This window comes from Agelaius tricolor, unplaced genomic scaffold, assembly GCF_023055355.1.
Source record: "Agelaius tricolor isolate 1412-34295 unplaced genomic scaffold, bAgeTri1.0.p SCAF_18, whole genome shotgun sequence".
In the NCBI taxonomy this organism is placed as follows: Eukaryota; Metazoa; Chordata; class Aves; order Passeriformes; family Icteridae; genus Agelaius; species Agelaius tricolor.
In genome coordinates this window covers 18,883,159-18,904,352 of record NW_027269278.1, presented here as the reverse complement: position 1 = coordinate 18,904,352, position 21,194 = coordinate 18,883,159, and the positions used below count along the sequence as shown (strand labels likewise).

At 42.8% G+C, this 21,194-nt stretch overlaps 1 protein-coding gene across 2 annotated transcripts; it reads left to right on the top strand.

Moving 5' to 3' along the window:
- The first annotated feature begins 1,264 nt into the window (after positions 1 to 1,264).
- On the top strand, positions 1,265 to 16,787 carry GFRA3 (GDNF family receptor alpha 3). 2 transcript variants are annotated; one of them, XM_071443698.1, is made up of 8 exons: positions 1,265 to 1,544; positions 4,946 to 5,221; positions 5,892 to 5,984; positions 6,408 to 6,753; positions 6,827 to 6,936; positions 8,069 to 8,203; positions 9,172 to 9,302; positions 16,501 to 16,787. In XM_071443698.1, the coding sequence occupies exons 1-8, from the start codon at positions 1,280 to 1,282 to the stop codon at positions 16,507 to 16,509; spliced, it is 1,365 nt and encodes a 454-aa protein (XP_071299799.1). In that variant the 5' UTR covers positions 1,265 to 1,279; the 3' UTR covers positions 16,510 to 16,787. The 2 variants fall into 2 exon arrangements, with proteins under 2 accessions (XP_071299799.1, XP_071299797.1); XM_071443696.1 differs by lacking the exon at positions 16,501 to 16,787 and adding an exon at positions 9,610 to 11,018.
- The last annotated feature ends 4,407 nt before the right edge of the window (positions 16,788 to 21,194 follow it).

The window sequence follows — 21,194 nt, the reverse complement described above, 5'->3', positions numbered from 1 at the left end:
GTTTTCCATAAATATAGACATCAACTTCTGCTGGGTTGTTTGCATTAGGTTAATATTTCTGTAGTGCACAGGTGTTACTATTAGCTGTGAATGTCTGCTGTCTGTCTCTAGCCCTGTAAAGAGCAGAGTGTGGTGGCTGTAAATATTAGCCCAGGCATAGAAGTGTTTGCTCAGCCCTCCTCTGTGCTACCTCCCCCAGTAGTTCTCTGATAGTACTCCCGACAAATGGTCAAGACTCAGCATCCTTTGCACTTCCCAGTAAAATGCTCTTGTTTTGACTGAAGAAGGGTTGTAGTGGTCAAATCCTGAAAAAAAGCAGCAGAAGCACCAGCATGCTGTAATCTTCATAAGATTAACACTATTCAAAATAAGGTACAACTAAGTAACTCAGCACCTACAGCAAACAAAATACTTCCTTGGTAAAACTCACTTTTCACTGGCCGTGGTAGTCATGTATGTCGAGAAGAAATGTCTAGTGCATCACTGGAACTGCTACTTGCTTTAATATGGTGATATACAGTAAATTCCACGCAGAAGAATTCTCTCACACCAGTTCCTTGCAGTAAGCAGGAGGACTAATCTTTCTTAAAAACTCAAGAAGAGGAGGGCACCACTGAATTAGATATTCATGTACATTGAACACTTACTGTATCTGCACAGTTATTACCCTTTCTGCTGGGGTTTTCAGGCAAATGGGGTAGGTCTCTCTATTTATGCAAACAACAGACTTACAAAAACATTTGCCCTATTTTCATATACTAATGTTTGCTGTGCATGTGTTGGACTGTAACTTTTCCACACTGGTTAATTTGATTTTAGGATGCTGACTAAATGCCATATGGGCTCTCAGAAATGCCATCTTTAGTGTGGCTGCAGACAAGCAGCTCAATCAAGACAGAGCCAGCACCAGGTAAGAAACTGAAATAACAGCCTTCACAACAAAGCCAAAAGGAAGAAGCCACAAGCTCAGTCATCCCATCCACAGACCAAAGAATCGCTTGGGGAGTCTACTCAAAAGCCAGTCTGCCTCTGTATCCTCCAAGAACAATCCCTCCAGAGTGAAGGAGACTCCCCTAAGTTGGAGACTTACTGTCCTTTACCCAAATAAGCCCCCGAGGGTGCGCAGTCACAGCTCTGCTCACGGTACTGAAGTATGCTATCAATCAATAAACAAACCCCTTGCGCAGCCCCTTCCAAAACGGCCCTTGTGAAGCGTCCCTACACTGCCCGGCCCTCGGCTCAGTGGCTTCCCGGTCGCCCTGGGGACAGCGGCCGCCGGATGACCCCCGTAACTCGCCCCACCTCACACCAACCCGCCGACCGCCCGGCCCCTTCGCCCGCTGCGGCCGCCACGCGCGGGCCGAGGACCCGCGGTGGGTCGGGCCGGGGGCGGTGCTCGCTGCCCGCACCTCGACGGGGCGGGCCGGGCTCAGCAGCGCCGAGGCGGGGCCGCGCAGCTTGCGAGCCGCAGCCCCGGCGCTCGGAGCCACTGACCGCCAGCATGGGGCCGGCGCTGCTCCTGGGGCTACTTCTCTCCCGAGCCGGTAACAGCGCCCGGGGCGCGGGGCGGGCTGGGCAGGGCGGCACGACCCCGTCCCTCTCCCGGCGGGCAGACAGCGGCACCGCTCGCACGCCGGTCCCGCCGCGGGTTGCAGGGGCGACGCCGGGGTTCGCGGTCGCCAGGGCTGACCGCTGCTCCCCCGATGCCGGGCGGGCGCGGAGCGCGTCCAGAGCACGGCACTCCCAAAAGCTGCGCGGCTCTCCTGGCCCCCGGCTCCAGCTGCCCCGCGCGCCGGCGGCGGGGAAGAATTCGGGATTCAAAGGAAAGGCGGCTGTTGCTTTGGCCCGAAACGGGGAACCTCCGGTGCGGTTGCGGTCAAACTGGAGGGACGCTCTGGGGAGGGGACCGTCTGCCCTGGAGGCAAGGCGCGAGAAGGCAAGAGGAGATGCCGGGAGCCGATCCCTGAATGCGGCCGGATAGGCACAATGCGGAGAGTCATTCGCCTGAGCTGGTCCCGGCTGCGCCGCGCTCTCGCTAGCTTCGCCCAGAGCAGTTTTTGATACTTATCCCCCATTCATTCGCCCTCTGAAATGCTTAAGGCCCCTAGTTTTCCGAGGCTAGGCTCGGTTTGCGAAGACCAATCCAAGGAACTCCTGCAGAGATGCAGTTGATTGTTCTACTCTGCCTCCAAATGACAACAGCTGAGGATTGAAATTATTCCTTTACCAAGTTCATCTCTTGTTCAGTCTTCAGGGTTGATGTGACTAGGAATAAGGAAATGAGAAACTGCTCTGAAGCATTCCTAGTTTCTGTCTAGGGGTGCTTTGCACTCAGAAAAAGCTGCAGCTTTTTACCTGCTAAAAGATGGGCTGCTGCACTTACACTACAGTAGCCACTGGCGGCAAACGATTGCAAAAGATTTCCCACAATTTGCCATGTCCAAATGCCAACGCTTCTTTGGTAACTGATAAAGGAAAGGTTCCCTTCTGTAACTGTCATCTCTTTAAATGGCATAGTGCACCAGGGGAAACAAGATAGACATATCTATATGACAGGACATTGAAAAGGGAGAATAAAGGTGTATTGTATTATCTATCCATTTTTTTCTAAGGTATAAATAATCGTCATGTGTTAATTGGTTATTACCTTTTAACTTTTTTTTTTTTAACTACAGATGGGATTCCAATACACATACATCTTTAACATGTTCTGCAACCTACACCACAGATCTAGGAAAGAATTAGCTTTCCTATTCTTTCACATTGTTACTGGACTACTAAGACAAAATTTTAAAAAATTAAACAACTTGCCAAACTTCAGGGCTTATAACAATGCACAGACAGTAAATGATGTCTTTAGAGGAGGAATGTTTTAAAGTTGAGGTTTAGAGCACCTTCACCTGAACCCACTGTGCTGGATACAAAGGATTCCTGATGAGAGATTTTTCAGGGAGTTTGAAAAGTCATCAAGTCTCTATGTAAGGGCCAGATGAATTACAAAGTACAGTAAGTTGCTGAAAAAACAAAAAAACTTGTAGAAGTGAGACAGAGGTACCTAGATAATATTACTGAGCTGTAGGGAAAGTAGAAACTTTGAGAAGCAGGCTGGCATTCTATTGCTCGCAGCAAATAAACTGAGGAAGCTAGCAAAAATGAAGGAAGTGGAAGAACAAATTACATGGGGAAGATGGTACACTGGGCAATGTGAGCTGTACCAAGATTTTCTCCTAATTTATAGTGATGGCAGACTGAAATAGTACTACTGCACCTGCTGAACAAGAGAATGATAAGTAACATGATGTATGCAAAGAACACTAAAGGCAGATGTAAGGCTCAGCACAGTCATTTCCAAAAGCCAGCCAAGAAATATTGACCTGAAGGGAAGAAACATACCAGCCTATATATTAATTTTATTAGGAAACTGTCTTGTTTCAAGACTTCATTGTAATTGTACTGTAAACATAGATTCATATACTGCAGAAATGAAGAAAGATTACAGACTGAATTCATCTACCCACGACAACATAATCATAAAATTATAGAAAGACTTGGGCAGAAAGGAACCTTAAAGATCATCTTGGTCTACCCCCCTGCCATGGACAGGGACACCTTCCACTAGACCAGGTTGCCCCAAGTCTCCTCCAACCTGGCCTTGGACACTTCCAGGAATGGGGCAGCCACAGCTGCTCTGGGCAACCTGTGCCAGGCCCTTACCACCCTTTGAGTAAATAACTTCTTCCTAACATCTAATCTAAATCTTGTCTTTTTATTTTAAAACTGTTCCCCCTTGTCCTATCACTATCTGCCTGTATAAAAAGCTATCCCTCCTCTTTTAAAAGTCCCCTTTAAGTATTGAAAGGGGATCCAGTGGAGGTCTCCCTGCAGCCTTCTTCAGGCTGAATAATACCAGCTCTCTCAATCTGTCTCATAGTGGGAGGTGCTCCAGCCCTCGGAGCATCTTTGGGCCTCCTCTGGACCCATGCTAACAGGTTAATGTCCTTCCTGTGCTGAGGGCCCCAGGGCTAGATGCAGCACAGCAGGTGGGGTCTCATAAGGGCAGAACCTACTCTCTCAATCTGCTGGCCATGCTGATTTTGATGCAGCTCAGGACTATTTGCTTTTTGGGCTGCAAGTGCACATGACCAGCTCACCCCTGAGAATCCCCAAGTCCTCCTCTGGAAGGCTGCTCTCAATTCATCTCCCAGTCTGGACTTGGGTCTGGGATTGCCCTGACCCAGGTGCAGCACCTGCACTTAGACTGGTTGAACTTCATGAGGTTCTTATAGGCCAAGCCTTTATCTGCATTTTTGGCAGGGATTTTAGGGACTGGGCTCTATGTTCTTTAATTGACTGCATATCAGCCCTTCCATATGAAGCTACTTGCATCCTTTGTTGTTAAGGATTCATTTTATTATGCAAAGAATACATATTCTTAAGTCTTCAGGCTCATTAAAGTAGTTGTTTTTTATACCCTACAAATGGTTTTCTCAGTACATCTCTTAATGACCAGCATATACTTTAGTAATTGCAGCGGTACTGACCCACAGTACATAGTATGGCGTTGCTATGTGCTTATTGCACTGTGGTTTTCAGTGGCCAGATAGAAGAGCTCTTCAAAGCAGGCCTCAGCAACCCCAAGGTTTCACAGGCATTTACTAGTCCCCAAAATACAGAGCAATCCCTGATCCCAGCCAAGTTGAACAAAATTATTATGTAGGCTTTTATTTAACCTTTTGTTCCCTCTTTCATTTATACTCATCCTTTTTTTTTTTTCTAAATGGAGACAGCTCTTGTCCCTTAACTACTCCACATGAAAGATCCCAACAAGTTCTGTTTCTTGCAAGGAGTCCTCGTTGAAGACAGAATCCCTGCAGAACAATTACAAGATGCTTGTGTGGCACTCATTTTGACTGGGGCCCTAACACTCTTTTCTCTACTTGATCAGGAGACCTCATGGCTCTGCCCAGCAGCGACTGTGTCATGGCAGAGCAGCTATGTCTCTCTGACTCCACCTGCAATGCCACATACAGGACCCTGGAAAACTGTGCCCTGGCCAAGACTCGCCTCCTTTCACTGGATCATGATAGCAGGGTCAGATGTCTGAATGCAGAGCTTGACCTCGGGAACAGCTCTTTGCTGCACTGCAAGTGTCACCGGCGCATGAAGAGACAGGAGCACTGCTTACGCATTTTCTGGACCGTTCACTCCAGCATGACAGATGGTGAGATGAAGTAATATAAATTTACAAGGTACTAGTAAGGCTTACCCCCACCCCCTAGGTGAAAACAACGGTCAATGTCCACTTCTCAGCTCTGTAGGTAATTGCTCCGGAACCGTATCTCCTAGTAAAGAGAATTCACTACTACTCTGATGAGCAGAGAAAACTGATCTGGTATGGGACCAGCCCTTCAAATACACCAGCAAACCTGATAGCTACACTGAGATAGTTAGATTTAGTGCTGTGAAAAATACCTCAAAATGGTCCTGTCTGTCCATCACTGAAAACACATGTGATTATGACACAAATTGCCATAGCATCCCTAAGTGTTCTGCTGCTTTCTTTTGTGGGATGCTTCTACTTGACCTCCCACTAGAGCCTGCCTGTGCTGCTCAGCTCCTGACACTGAAGCTGAAAAATCCAAATGACTAGATAGACCCAATTCCAGCTGGACAAAATGTAATGAGGGTTTTATACAGTAATAGCTTTGCATTTCCAGAAGAACCATTCTTGGCATTTGGCTTTGAGTGAGACAGAGCATTTCTGAAATCCAGCCTGAGGAAAGAACCAGGCATAAATAAGAAAAATATCAATTTAAGAATAAACAAACAAAACTGGTCATAAAGCATTTCTCCCATGTCCCACTGCATTAAATATCTTGTATCTTGCCTAGGTTATCTCAATTTGGAGACCTCTCCCTATGAGAATTCAGCAAATGAAGAACACTGGAAGACAGATTATAATAAACTGGCAGCTCTGGTATCAGGTAAGAATTGTAATGGTTACATGATATAATGCTGCCCTCTCTTATCTTTTCATGAGTTGAAGATTATTAAGAACAATTTGGGGTAATGGCCTATTTAATCAGAGGAATGCCTGCTCTAGCTACTTGCCTAAATTTGTCACTCCTACCACGCATAAATAAAGCCACAGATCCAGGCCCATGAAACCGGTAATAACCCACAATGATCCATATTCTGAAACAAGCACCCTATGAACCAATAAAAAAAATACTCTTTTGTAACTAGTATAATCAAGTTGTCATACAGCAGGCACATAGAAGGACAGGTTTGCTTTGTTGTTTTTGATTTTTCGAATCTGACCATCAAGAAAGGAGTGCTCCTGCTTCCATTCCAAATCTCTTCTGGAGACTTGCTTCATGGTTTTTGTGTTTCTGTTGGCTTTATAGGCTCACAGTTAGCAGGAGATGCAACAAATCCATGTCTGAGAGCAACACACATCTGTAATCTGAGCAAGAAGTGTTTTCGTCTGCGCACAGACTATGCCTCCATCTGCACCAAGGGAGCAGCAAGTGAGGATGTGTGTGACCGGCGCAAGTGCCACAGAGGGCTAAGGAATTTCTTTGAGAAAGTTCCTGAGGATTTCACCAAAAGGATCCTGTTCTGTCCATGTCAAGATGAATTTTGTGGAGAAAGACGCCGCAAAACTATTGTTCCTGATTGTTCTTTCCAGTATAACACCAAACCAAATTGCCTCTGGCTTCTGGACTCCTGCTTAGAAGACCATATCTGCAAGTAGGTCAGGCAGCAGAGGATGTTATCCAAGAGAACAACATCAAAACTGATGGTCCCATTTTCCTTCCTACAGATCCCGACTGGCTGACTTCCAACAAAATTGTCAACCTGTAGACACGTCTCCAGATGGCTGCTCTCTGCACAACCATGCTGCATGCCTGCAGGCTTACATGGGGATGATTGGTAAGTGATATCCACAGGAAGATACAGGGTAGATGCTTTCAGGCCACAAACTTGCAGGCACTCTCTGATGCTGTGAAGGACCATTCTGGTCTCCTGCAGGAGGTAGCACTCAGTATACTGGTGAATATGCCTTACTGATGGATGCTAGTGCTCTCCCTTGCCTCAGAGGTAAATGCAGTCCAAAGAGAGCTCTTCCATGGCATTTTTTGCTGTACTTTGCCCCATCCTTGCCTGAGATTTCTGTATGCCTGCATCATCTGCTGGTGCAAAGCACTCCAAGTACCTCAGCAACAGCACTCTGTGGGCTTGTGTGAACTAAGTCATTGTCATTCCTAATGCTGGAGTTACATCCCATCACAGCAGTGATTTAACACAGTGTTCCGTCAGTGCCTGACTTTTAGATTCCTGATGGCTTGTTAGTATTGTGCGCACTGTGTTCTCAGAGGCAGCCAGAACATAGGACTACCAGCTGTTAGAAGGAAGGTCATCTTTGGTTTTAGTTATTTACTATCTACCAACCTACTAAAACATTTTCAGAGTAGCTCAAAAGAGGATGTAAAGAGCAGCAGTACCTCAGAAGCTGTAAATCTAGACTATACCTTCAATTTTTCCTGATGGCTCTGCTAGTTTTGAGCTACATGAACACTGCCTGAATGGCACGCTACAGGTGTGCAGTATTTGTTTGTCAAAAGACACCTGGCTACACAGTGTTGCCAGTTACCCAAGAAGCAAGAGTACCTTTTGCTGCCATATGTCAGCTGAGTCCACGCAAGTCCTTCACATCCTAAAACAAAAATCCTTCACAGTTTAATGCTTGCACCATTAAATTGTTTTCCCCTCATCAATTTGCACTGAGCTCTGCAGGTACAGTTCTCACCATTGCGCCTGCTGTGTACACATCACAATTTAATGCTTGCACCAGCTTCAGTTATCAATACATGTCAGAGTGTCTGTGTCAGGGGTAGCAATCTCAACACTTTCTCACAGCTCAGCAGACTTCAGGTAGGTTCATCAAGCCTGACCTCGTCTGGGTAACACGCTTATCACAGTGGAAGGCTTCTGCCTCCAGGGCAGCATTTCCTTCAGCATAACATGATTCATAATGCTTCTTTCATCTGGGGGTTTGGGACAGGCACACCCATGACACCCAACTATGTCAGTAACTCCAGTGTGGAAGTTTCCTTGTGGTGTACATGTGAGAACAGCGGCAACCAGAAGGAGAAGTGTGACCAGATACTCGGCCTGTTTGAGAGCAACAAATGCCTTGGTAAGCATCAATCGCATCACAGAGAAACAGCTCAGCAGAGAGCAATTTAAATCCTGTGGTTTCAAGATTCTGTGTTGCATTGCTCTTGTGTATAGTTCTATCTTCTGCAATGATCCATCATCTCTGCAACCTATGGGACCAGCCTGGATTTGCTCTAAGAACTGTTTCTGTATCTTTTGGCAACATTTCTCTTCACCTCGAACACCCTTGAAGCTATCTCCAAACATCATTCAAATGAAGGGCACCGCAAAAACATCACCGAGGGGAGATGAGACATGCTGTATCCATAGGTTGCTGAGTAACCACATCTGTGCACCAGGATTATGGGGTCAGGATTCCCCTCCTCATCCTCTGTTTCTGTACTCACCCCCAGCCCTCATTTACTCAGTCAAGATAAGTAGCTTCTGATGCAGCCTGTTACTAGATTCAGCATAGCAGTTGCAGAAGTCCTGTTATATGCAACTGTGCAATCCTAAATCTGTATTTCTTTTATTTCCCTAGTGTTTTAGCAACATACCTTAATGAGATTTAAATATTTTATGTTTGTAAAAGCTTTAAAAGGATATAAAAGAAAGCAGCATCATTACATAAATGATTAATATTTAAACCTGCCTCCTACAGTATATAAAAGCCTTACACCCAGCACTATAGACACATCTACAATTTAATCATCTCATCCGAGATACTACAAACCTGCCCCTTACAAAATACAGAGTTGGGAAAGTCGCAGAGGGGCCCCAAAAGTCTTCAAGTACAGTTCAAACTGTTTTTGCAGTCTGCTCAATCTCACAAGTAAACTCACAAACTGACAGGCCATTTACAAAACAGAGAATATGTATTTTCTAAATCAAGACCACACAGCCTGTGAGTGCCTTTCCTAAAATAGCTTCTCTAGATTTCTGCTCACTAGACTCCAAGGTGTGCACAAGAAAAGCACAGTAAGACTCTTACTTTTCTTCTGTTTGCAGAAAATACCATTTGGTCTCAAATGCACCTGAAGCAGACAGCTCTAGAAAGACAAGAAGACTTATTTTATTCATCTTCCCTAAGCTTCCAAAGAGACAGTGCCAGCACATCTCTCTCTTCGGCAATGTCCCAGGTACGCAATGCTTTGTTGCCTTCACAAAGCAGCGAGTCAAGTAGCCTAGAGACAGTAGTTGAAAAACCTTGGATCTGGAAATATGTGACTTTGGACATCAAACCAAGGAATGCCATGTGCATGCAGAACACTGGACTACTCTACCTTAAGTTAGTCCTTCAACAGACAAGGAAAAATAGGAGGCTGTATGTCTGGCCACAGGAGTTTCAATAGTCTCACACTAGTGCTCAGAACCAGAGGTTCTGCAGCCAGAAGTTTGAGCATAAATGTGTCTAACTGGGATTCATCCCTCCTTTTTATTTCCTAGGTGGCTGAAGGGAAGACACAACGAGACAGCTCCAAACAGAGCAGTATGCCTATGGCCTCCTCTGTATTTTCTGGAGCTGTTACTTCCTGGCCTTCTTTGGCTCTGTTCCTGCCCCTGTTGCTTAGCCCACATTAATGTGGTATAAAAGGAATCTTTCCTTCCCATGTTATTAATATTATTCCATATCTAGGCATGTCCCAATACAGATTTACCTTTGGGAAACAGAAGGCTTTCAGACAAGAGGAACGGCCTTAATGCAGAATGGCAGTCACTGGAAACCTCCCACATACTTGTACCCTGCTTTCCCCTGTCAGTTTGCACTGAGCTCTGCAGGTACAGTTCTCACCATTGCTTCTGCTGTGTACACATTCTGAGTAACAGGCTAATGTTCCAGCTTAATAGGTTAAATCAAAGATCTGATTTCTTTCAGAATTTGTGCAGAGTTTGGTTTCTGACAGTAGGGATGATCTGACAGTGTCTCCGACCACCCCACCATCTGAAGCTCCTCCTCAGGCATAAAATCATTGAATGGTTTGGGTTTGAAGGGACCTTAAAAAATCATTTAGCTTCAACCCCCATGCCACGGGCAGGGACTGCCTTCCACTGGACCAGGTTGCTGCAAACCCCATTCAACCTGGCCTTGAACACTTAAAGGGATGGGGCAAGCAGCTTCTCTGGACAATCTATGCCAGTGCATCACCACCCTCACAGGGAATAATTTTTTCCTAATAGTCAATCTAAACATACCCTCTTTCAGTTTAAAAATCTTGTTCCAGAGACCCTGAAAAAAAAGTCTCAGTGCTTATCATCCCCCCTGATGTATTGAAAAGGCACCACAAGGTCTCCACAGAGCGTTCTCTTCTCCAGGCCAAACCACATCAACTGTTTCGGCCTTTCTTCACAGGAGAGGAGTTCTAGCCCTCTCGTAATTTTCATGGCCTCATCTGAACCTGCTTGAAGAGGCCCATGTCTGTCACGTAGTGGGCACCCCAGAGTTGAAATGCTGAACTCCGGGTGGGGAGGTGGGCTGGGGTAGAGGGGAAGAATGGCCTCTCAGCCTGCTGGCCATGCTTCTTTTTATGTAGCCCAGGCTGCAGGATGGCTTTCTGGGCTGCAAGTGCATTTTCCCGAGTCATGTCTAGTTTTCCACCTAGCCATGTATCCAAGTCCTTTGCTGCAGGGCTACTCTCAATCCATTTCACTCCCCCACTCTGTACTGTTATTGAGGGTTGCCCCAAACCAGATGCAGGACCTTGCACTTGGACTTGTTGCGCTTAATGAGTTTTGTTGGTATCCATTTCTCAAGCCTACAAAGGCATAGAGCATATCATCCTAAAGACTAGAAGCCTGTGCTTCAGGGTGGGTTTCAAGTAAAGCTCAATAAATATACATGTGAAGTCCTCGGTAAACACCATCTCTGGATTACTTTCAGTTCCCTTTTCAAATCCATTCTTTTAAGTATATGAAAAATACCAGTCCAGATCAAGAACACTATACTGGAGTTTATGCTCCATTCTGTTGTTCCTTCAACATACACGTAATCCATTATTGCAGCTAGCAACACACTTGGGTTTTGTTGTTCAAGATGAATGGTGCTCAACTCCAGTAGATTTAGGCTTATCCAGCAAAAGATGATGCCTGGCCTCAGGACAGACCATCTCTGTAACCCTTAGAGAATACATTTGGCTCTTTGAAGGCGCATTGATCACAAACTCTGGGACGTACAGTTGCAAGAATCTCCTTGTATCTGTCCGCATATTCAAGTTACCATTGTCACCTTCCAGCCACTTGCCTCATCTTCCTCTTCTGCCAAGCACCGTCTCATAACCTATTTATTCTGAATGTAAATGTGTGCGCTGTGTAACTGCTGTTAGTTTGTACTGCATTTGTCTGTTAAAATGTGGTGTTAAGTGAATATTGATTTCTGAGCATAGGTTAACAGTCTACAATCAGTTGTGTGCAAGAGTTGCCTCACCAGCCATACAACATTTTCAAATAGTCAGAAACTCAAAACAGCTCCTCCATGCACACATGTCGAGCCCATTGCTCATACTCAGAGAGAGGCACCAGATCTGAACAATACTATACACATCCAAACAAGATAATAATCCTGAACAGAGGCAGAGTAGCTGAGTATTTCTTTTTATCCTGTGTTTTATCTGTTGCCAAGAAAGCACAGTCGCTGTCAGACACCTTATTACACAACCTTACACCGTCATGTGTATCACAGTAATTATCCTACTACAGTGGTAATATTTTCATTTCCAATTCCAGACTTCTGTTTATTTCCTAGGCAGGTAGAGCGAAGAAAACATGCATGCAGCAGCATCATCTCCTCTGAGACACAGAGGAGCAATATATTATTTACGTGCAGTAGGAATGAATATGTTTTCTTAATACACAGGTGTACTAATGCTGATATTTCTCCTTACCTACTGAAATATGGCTATTTGGAGCAAGACACAGCACTGTTTCCACATGTTTGCCACCATTAGTTAATAAAAATAGAGTCCATGTAACCCTAATATAGTATGTACATTAGACCATCCTCCATATTGTGGGACTCAGAAATGTATCAAGATTCTTGACTGTAATGTAATAGCATCTGTCATCTCTAGAAGTTAATGGAGAATGACAGGGAAGAAGAAAATGTTAGTCTTTTCACTATTCCACACAACAGAGAGAATACTTGTGAGAAAAATGGAGTAGATTTCTGAGTGATCTGTACCACACACACTGGTACACAATGTACTGCATTGATCTCCCACTCATCTGTGCTGTGATCTTTCCTCTTTCCCAAATTTAGTGCTGTAAAACAGATTGATATGGAAAAAGGGATTAGAAATTTCTTGTTCATGTTTAGGGCACTAAATTCCTACTAAGAGGATTATTGATTACAATTGCAGTCTTCTGTCATATCCTGGATTATATAGGAAAATGCTTAACACTTGGACAAATCATACTCTAGGCTGAAATTGAAACAAAACATGTCAGTTTGTTGGGTTTTCTTTTCCAAGTGTCCCGTGTCCTTTTTTCATGCACCTTTATATACACAGCTGCCTCTTAGCTTGTTCATCAATAACTGCAAGCAAAATTCACTTCTAACTACCCCTTCATTCATAGGTACTCACATTGTTGTGAGTACAAACCCATTTTCACTAAGACTTTTCTAACACCTGGTCTCCATATATCAGAGTTTTTCAACTACACAGCATATATGCATGCAGAACTTAACTGCCACTAGAAATGTCATGCCAGTATCACTATCAATTCAGTTCTGTCAGCACCATCAATGTTCCAAGACTGGCAGACTTCCTAAACCCATTCAGAACAGCTTACTAACCATACTACAGGGCAATTAAGAACCCCCCTTCAGCTTCTGTTCCCAGGAAGTGGAAAACAACATCCTGTGAGCACCTATGGTCTCACAAAAGATAATCCACAAAACACAAAATTAATCCAATAAAAATTGTCTATCCAGACAGTCTTAAAAATGAGCATTCAGCAAGCATATAGGAGGAGGGAACCTTCTAATTACTGTAATGCAGATTATTTTTTAAAGAGTAAAATAATGTGAGGTCTGACTAATAAAATTTATCTTGCAACTCTAGAAGTCTCCTGCCTTCCTTTCCATTTCATAGAAGCTACACTCCTTATCTCCAGTGCTGGAGGCATTATGGAACAGAAATGTTAAGAACAGAGTTAGAATCTCTTACAAAGCAATCTTAACTTTTACTTTAGATATCACTCACTGTCAGGTACTTCAGATGGGGCTTCTAGAACTCTGATAGAGCCTTAGGTCTCTTGTAGCATTTACAAAGGGCATTCATATAGTCCTCCAGCAGTGAGCTCAGCCAACTGTTAGATAAGCGGTTTCTTGTGACAAGTGGGAGAACCAATTCACATTTCCTGTCCGAGGTCATAAGCAAGATGATGCCAGAGATAAACCTTGATTTTGCAAGTCAAAAAATAGTGTCCTTGCCTCATTCAAATAATTCCCACTGCCTCCAAGAAATGTCTATGTTTTAGTAAGAATCAAATGGCTGCAGTTTTCCTTTCAGAAGGGTGAACAACATGTTATTGCAGATGACGAAAAGCTAAAGCACTTTTGGTTTCAAACAGTGATTCCTGGACAGGTCTCCAGCACACCTCTCAAAATCAGCTGACAATAAAAGGTAACTTTCAATTGATAGGAAAGGGCTACAAGTTCAGCATCTATAAGGAATGAAAATATCTTTTTCAGTACATCCTAAAAATCATGTCACTCCATTTGCCAAAATGGTAGGCAACTTCACACAATAAACTACACAGAATAAAAAAGAGAATTGTCAAAGCAATCTTTGAGGTGTCCACGAACCACGCAAAGCTTTTGGGGACAGCAGTGGAGAAAGAGGAAGCCAATCAGCACTGCTGAGCTCCACAAGATAGTTCCCCACTGCTATGGAATCACAACTCGCAGCTATTCCACAGCTGCCTCCCCCACTGAAACAGATCCTGGTAAATACAATCAGAGGCTAATCACTCCTACTCCAGGGACTTTGTGGCTGAACCTTTTTTCATTTGAGGCAGGGTCGGTTGAGCCTGAGCTTGGTTAGTCTCTAATGGAAGCTCTTCTGATAGGTGATTAGCTCTCCTCCAGGAAGTGACTTGGTGTTTGGGTTTCTTGCAAACCCCAGGGTTAGCAGAGGTCAGGGGATGCTGCACTTTCTCCAAGTGCCTCCATGAAAATAGCCACACATACTTTCCATTTACAGATGATCACCTCCATTATCCCCAAGCCAGGAGGAGATGATCAGCAATTGTTAAGTGCTTGAATCAGACTAATAGCTCGCTGCTAATTCCGCCAGTAATGGGAATCTAAATTCCTGGTAAACAAACGGACTGCTTTTCACACACAGGGATGAATGCCAAAAACCTAATATTAGAGCTCTGGAACTAAAGCTTTTAGAGCAATCCTGTCCACTAGAAGATGTTTAATGACATTACCTACTAAATAATTAGAAAATGAAGGCCCACTTGGAATCAATGGCTTACTGTCTAATTAAAATGACAAAGGGGCTCTACCCTTTTTTAAACAAGTTTATACTAAAATGGTATACCTGATAAATGGCTCTGATAACTATGTCTTTACCTTTGGGCAGAACAAGCAGACATTAAGCTAGCACAAAATAATTGTGTGATTTTTGGCTCATCTTTCTTCCCATTGGTCCCACCTGTTTTCCTGTAAGGCATGTGATTCAGCTGTTCCCCCCCCCCCCCCCCCCGCCATCAGATGACCAAATTTATTAAGCAACACTGCAATCACTTACCCTGATGCAGAGAAAATAATCTTTGCCTTTGCTTTACTGTATGGCCAGAATCACAGAGTTCACACCATGAGATGCTTGAAGAGCTAAGCGGTATGGACTGGACCCTCTAGAAGCACTTTGCAAGAAGAATTGCTAGTGAGCCTGAGAGCACAAGAGAAGATTATTTATATACAGAGATAACTGTAAAAAGACTGAGAAATGTCCTGCTGATAATATGGCTGAATCAAAATTGATTAGTAAATCACATGACATCCTTATCTCCAAATTGAAGAGAAAGAGGTTTGAAGGGTGGACAAACTGGTGGATAAGGAATTGGCTGGATGGATGGAACCTGAGAGTTGTGGTCAATGCCTCTATGTCCATACAAGCTGAGCAAAGTGCCACTGCACTCTCCCCCCTTTCACCTTTTTCCCCACACCAGTCTAGTACTTAAATGACTTTATCATCAATATAAGTTTGCCCATTAGATACTGATATTATAGGTCACTGAGCTTCACCACAAGAAACTGGAATATCTTTAAACATCTGCACAGTTACTTGTTCTCCAGCTTTCCAAACCACCAGCTTCTTCCTTCCCCCCCGCCCCGCCCCCCCCCCCCCCCCCCCCGCCAAAGAATCTTTTGATTAACTGAAGTCAATTTTGCTAAGTGCTAGTGGCTCTGAGAAGCTTGTTTTGTCAATGATCCCCAGGGCTCCATTATGTTTTCAGGGCTACAAAACAGGAATTGCTCAGTCTTTCTGTAGAAATGTGAGATTAGCAGCTAATTCTTCCAGCCACAAGCTCTTTGGATTTCACACCCATCATTCCAAATCAGAGTATGTGATATGTTATGATGGTTCTACCAGAAACCAGCTAAGATATTTCCCATCTTTTTTTCTCAATTTCAATCCATTATTGTGCAAAAATTTTAATGCACAAGGAATCCAGTTCTACCAATACACTACACAACCAATTGCTATGCTACTCCCCACTAGGAGCTGCAGAGGCATCACAACAGAAGTTCTGTTGTGCACTGAACACTTCATTTTTAATATACAAATACAAATCACAGTCTAAATGGAACTAATACAGAACTACAAATGACAGTGAAAATGTCAGTTTTATATACATTTTGAACACAGAAAGGCTCTGAGAGAAAGACCATGACTTGGCATGAAGCAATTTACTAAAATATTTGGAGTAATATCTGAGCCGTTTTATTCATACTTGTAGGACATAATAGTCCCTCTACAAGCTTGAAATGCTAACACTAAGAGCTCAAGGCTGGCCTGTCTTCTCAAGCATCACTGAGTTACATCTTCCACCTGGTAAATCAGACACAATAAAATGGTAATGAAATGGACAAGATGATGAGTTGATTGATTTACTAGTCTATTTTTCATTTGTTTTTGGCTGATCTCAGTTAACAGATGTCACCAGGAGTCCTGCTATTACGATAGCATAGTGTTGCTTAGGTAGCTACTTGAGCCTGTATTTAATTCAGATTTTCAAGCATGAACTTTTCAATTCAGATTCCAGTTGCCTATGCCAAGATATTTCCGAGACTGAGTCTAACGCCCTGTTTTAATTTTTCTTTCTCAGATATCATAAGAGAGATGCTCCAGTCCCCACAACAAGAGAAAGCAAGAAGCAATTTCCTGCAGCACCTGCACCGGGTTTGAAACTTCTACAAAGATAAAAATGTGAAAGAATCTTGACTTCACATAATTTTTCCTGAGACTCCCAATCTTCTCCTAGAGAAAAACGGGCGAACACATAAGTGACAACAGCACACATAATGAACCTAAACAGCTGCTCGTGATGAGCTTTCTGCAAACTAGCATCTTTAATTTATTAAATGATATAAAAAAACCTGTGTTTTATTTTTTTCATATGTTAAATCAAAATTTCCCAAACTGAGAACTAATTTAATTTTGGCAACATGGATTCATAAGCAGATTGCCTATTCCAACCTAGCAATGTTTTCTGCCTGATTTAAGTCCCTTACATCTCAGTTGTTTCTTAACCTAAACTATACAAAATGGCCCATTATCCTCAGGTCTTCATAGCCCATCTTTATCTCAATTTACACCTTTCTTGGCAGCCTCAAATCAGTCAAAGGAGCTAATAGTCCATGGGGAAGGAAGGTTTAGAAAAGCACCCAGTCAGTGAACCAGCTCTGGACAGGCTTCCCAGCAACGTATGCCCTGGAAAAACAGGCAGAAATGGAGACAGCAGAAAGATAAACTTGTTTTACAAGGTATTTAAAAGGAAAGTCAATCCTTTAGATGGTCTATTTTGCACAGACTGACCTAATCTGGGTAAAATGTAACAGAAGGACACATTTCATAAAACAAACAAGTAGACAGCTTCAAGCAGGGGGGTCTTATTCAGCCTAATGCAGATGTCAGTTAATTAGAGTAGAAGGTTATATCATTAGCAGCCAAATCAATATAAAAGGAATTAAGAGCTTGAAAAGCAAGCTTTCCTGCTTTCCAGCACAGCACCCGGGGCTGTATTTAGCTAAAATTCAATACACATTAGCGGACAATCAGTGTAGTCTTGTATGGGGATGTCTTCTTGAAATATTTTAATTGGACTCTCTAGCTTTATCAGTGCTAAACAAGATGTCAGATTATTGTAGATGCCTTCCCAAATGGGACTGGCAGCCCACAGGCTGGAGAAGCATATTTACTTCTATTAAAACCTCACTGGTTTTCCAACATGTATTAATAGTACTATTTTCACAGCTACCTTAAGAGTGGCTGAAAAGCATCTTTACATACAGCTGCTCCATCCTGTAAAACTCAACAGCCCCCATACTGGCAGCAGCAGATTCATCCCTTTTTGCCATTTCAGTGACAGAAATTACTCAAGAGCCCATCAGTCATATCAGACTGACAATTTTTACTCTGTATTTAACAACTCTGCAGAGAATACATACCTAAATTGAAATCAGCAAATGTAAAATACTCAACTGAGAACTCCTGTAGCTGGTATGAGATTTGACATGGCAATGTTACATGTTTCGGCCTACACTTCTCATGACAAAAATTGAAACCGCTTCCCATTCTGCAGCAACACTATCGTGGTCCCCTAACCAGGAAGTTATTTTTACTGTGTTGAATTTTATCTTTAAAGGCAGCATACAGCAGCTACACTACAAATTTTCTGCATTGTAGAGTGGATGTTGCAAGTTTGAAAGTCAAATCTTTCCTCTGAGATGTTTTATCTAACAAGATCAGAAACAAGTAGATTTACAGAAGGATAGTACTCAGCTTAGCGAAAATTCTTAAGTTTATATCAATGCAATCTGTGTAGCTTTAAAATGTCACATCACTTTCATTCTGTGTCCTGGAAAAAACATGAAGCCATTATTTCTCCCCAGTAATAAATCATCAAAGCAATCTAGTACTTTCTGTAATGGAAGAACTATACACTGTATCTTCCAATTACCTTCCAGTTTAATGAAATATTCCTTGAATAAATGTTGTGCTTACACTCTTGTGACATGCTACCAGTGCTTCTCCATTTATATACCAGCTGCATTCAGTCCAATCTGGACACCGTCACTCACCTATTGTACCTGTCGCTCACTGAAAACTCAGACTCAGTCCTCCTTGGACCCTGCTTTCCTAGTTACTGATTTGATATGGGTGTAGAATTGAATTAATCATACAAGCTAGGTACCAACATACCTCTTGTAGCTCACTTCTTTAGAGTGGCCAAGAGGTTGAAGGAGGACAGGACACCAACATTTTTTGAAGTGAAACTACTAGAAGAAACTCAATTTATAAGCAGCAACACAGGCACCTGATTTAGGTTCCATTTTCAGTTAGGCAGAAAGCATTGATTCAGTGAGCATGAAAAGCCTCCTCTTTGCCTTTGAATACAGAATTTTCTTACTCATCTCCCTTAACAGTGCAATGACAGTGTGAGATGATGAGTTCTGACAAATATTGAGCAATTTTAAAAGGATTTGAGTATCCTTCAAATGGCTATACATTTCTAGCCCACTGAAAGGCCATGGTGATGTAAGCTAACCTGCTTTCCCTTTAGTGATAACAGATGAGAATTTATGTTCAGCTGCCTTCCTTCAGCAGATAAAGGGATATCTTTCAGAGAGGATGTAGTTGTAGTAGTAGTAGTATAAATCACTATTAACTTAATGATTTCAGTCATCTGACCAAATGACACTATGCAACCTTGGAAGAGGTGGCCTCAAGTGCCATAGAAGTTATTCCAGATCATGTCAACACAGAATAAGGATAAGCAGTAAATCATGTGCCACTGGGAGCAAACCTACATAAAGTGGTATTTTTCTTTCCTGAACCAAAGCAGTTACCAGGAATTGCTGTAATGTTGTATTTTGATATACAATTACAAAAGTTGTACAAATATATTACAAATATAAAGTTATATGGGGATTCATCCTAACTTTTAATGGTGATAAAACCATAAAAAACTTTTATCAAAAACATCCCTACAAATTCCCTTATATTGCATCTCCATTATGGAGATGCAGTCTAGTGGGCTTTTTGGGGATTTTATATTTCCTGCTCTTAAAAGGGAGGGAAAAAGATATAATCCATACACATGTTTACCTGGGCAGCTAGACAAAATCCACAACACTCTCTCAGAAATAGTTTAAAAGCATGAATTACAGAAAATAAATACTTCAATGGCTAGAGGTAGCACTGAACATATCAGTGTCAGAGTTGAACTGGAAGTCTCTATTACCTCAATTTCTGTTGACCTGTGGAAAATTCATAGGAAACAAGCTGTCACCAAAGTGGCTATTGGGTTTTTTGGACTTTCTAATCCATCATAACGCAGCTAGCACCAGACAATTTAGATATACTTAATTATGTTTCAGAACAGCATCACCCTCAAATAACTAAAATAAAGTCAATTATATGCAGAACATACTTTAGAAATACTTAACATAATTTTCCTCAGGATGTCTAGCATGATACACTGATACACCAAGAAAATAAGTTTTGCACTTCTCTCAGATCCAGTGACAACAGAAAATATTTTTGCATCAACTTATCAACATGGTAGAAGCCTACATGCACACTACTTTATCTTCCATCCAAATCAGTACACTCAGTTAACAAGCTAGGAACGTTAATCTAATTAGCACAGGTTAAAAAAAGCCTTGTAATCTAACACTGCTATTTACCTGGATACTCACTATGTCCTCAAAAATTCTTCACTTGAGCAAGGCTTGCAAATCATTATGTTCCAAAAGAACTGGTAAAATTTTAGGAGTCATCACAACTATATTGAAAAGTCTATTAAAATTCATTTTACCACCACAACAGTAGAAAATAACCTGCTAAAAACCATTTTAAACTTCATTCTGACAGCAGACCTATGAAGCAGAAAGAAAATTACTTACTTAATACATGTATCAATTTATGCTGGAGGCCACCCACCTAGGAAGCTGCGGCAGCAGCTCTCTGGCCACAGAGAGCACAGACACAGCTTTCCTGGGCCTGTCCTGGGGAAGGCTGTGAGAAGATCAGAGAAAAGAATGAAAACAATTCTTATCTTGCTGCACCTGTTGTTGTGAGCATGTGGAATGTGTTAGGGAGATTTGTTTACCCAAGGGTGATTTCTTGATTGGCCACTGGTGATGGTGTTTGGATCCAAGGACCAATTGGGTGCCCCTGTATTGGACTGTCTGTAAGGGTGATGGGTTTCTCATTGAGTACAGTATAATAAAGTGATTGATCAGCCCTCTGGAATCATGGAGTCAGTGCTAATTGCTGCTCCTTTGGGGATGCCTGGTTACAATAGGAAGCTGCTTTGCCCGAAAGGACCTGGATATCCTGGAGGCGCCGGGCTGCACCCAAGCTGCAGATGGAGTGGGATGCATTAGGAGAGCATTGTCAGCAGGTTGAGGGAGGTGATCCTGTCCCTCTACTCAGCACTGCTGAAGCCACACCCGGAGTGCTTTGTCTAGCTTTGGTCTCCCCAGTACAGGAGAGACACAGACCTACTGCAAAGAGTCCTACAAAGGGCCACGAAGATGATGAAACAGAAATATTTCACGAATGAAGAAAGTTTCTGTAGTAGTCCTAAAAGCCTTCTAAAGTACCATGTTTTATACAAGTTTCTTCCTAACACATACTATTTTTTTCCCGTAGGAGTAAAGGACAACACACAACCCAAGAGTTCTGTTTCATAAACTCCTCAACTATCATTCATTTACTCACCTGCTGAACTTCTACTTACTCTGGCTATTAAAAAACCCCTCAAACATACAAAACCAAAAGCAACCAACCAAA

What these genes read in the sequence shown, in the direction of transcription:
- GFRA3 (XM_071443696.1), top strand. Translation starts at nt 1,280, where the DNA reads ATGACCCCCGTAACTCGCCCCACCTCACACCAACCCGCCGACCGCCCG. An exon ending in ACTGGCAGCTCTGGTATCAG is followed by an intron (nt 5,985 to 6,407) that starts GTAAGAATTGTA and finishes TTGGCTTTATAG; the next exon opens with GCTCACAGTTAGCAGGAGAT. An exon ending in TTAGAAGACCATATCTGCAA is followed by an intron (nt 6,754 to 6,826) that starts GTAGGTCAGGCA and finishes TCCTTCCTACAG; the next exon opens with ATCCCGACTGGCTGACTTCC.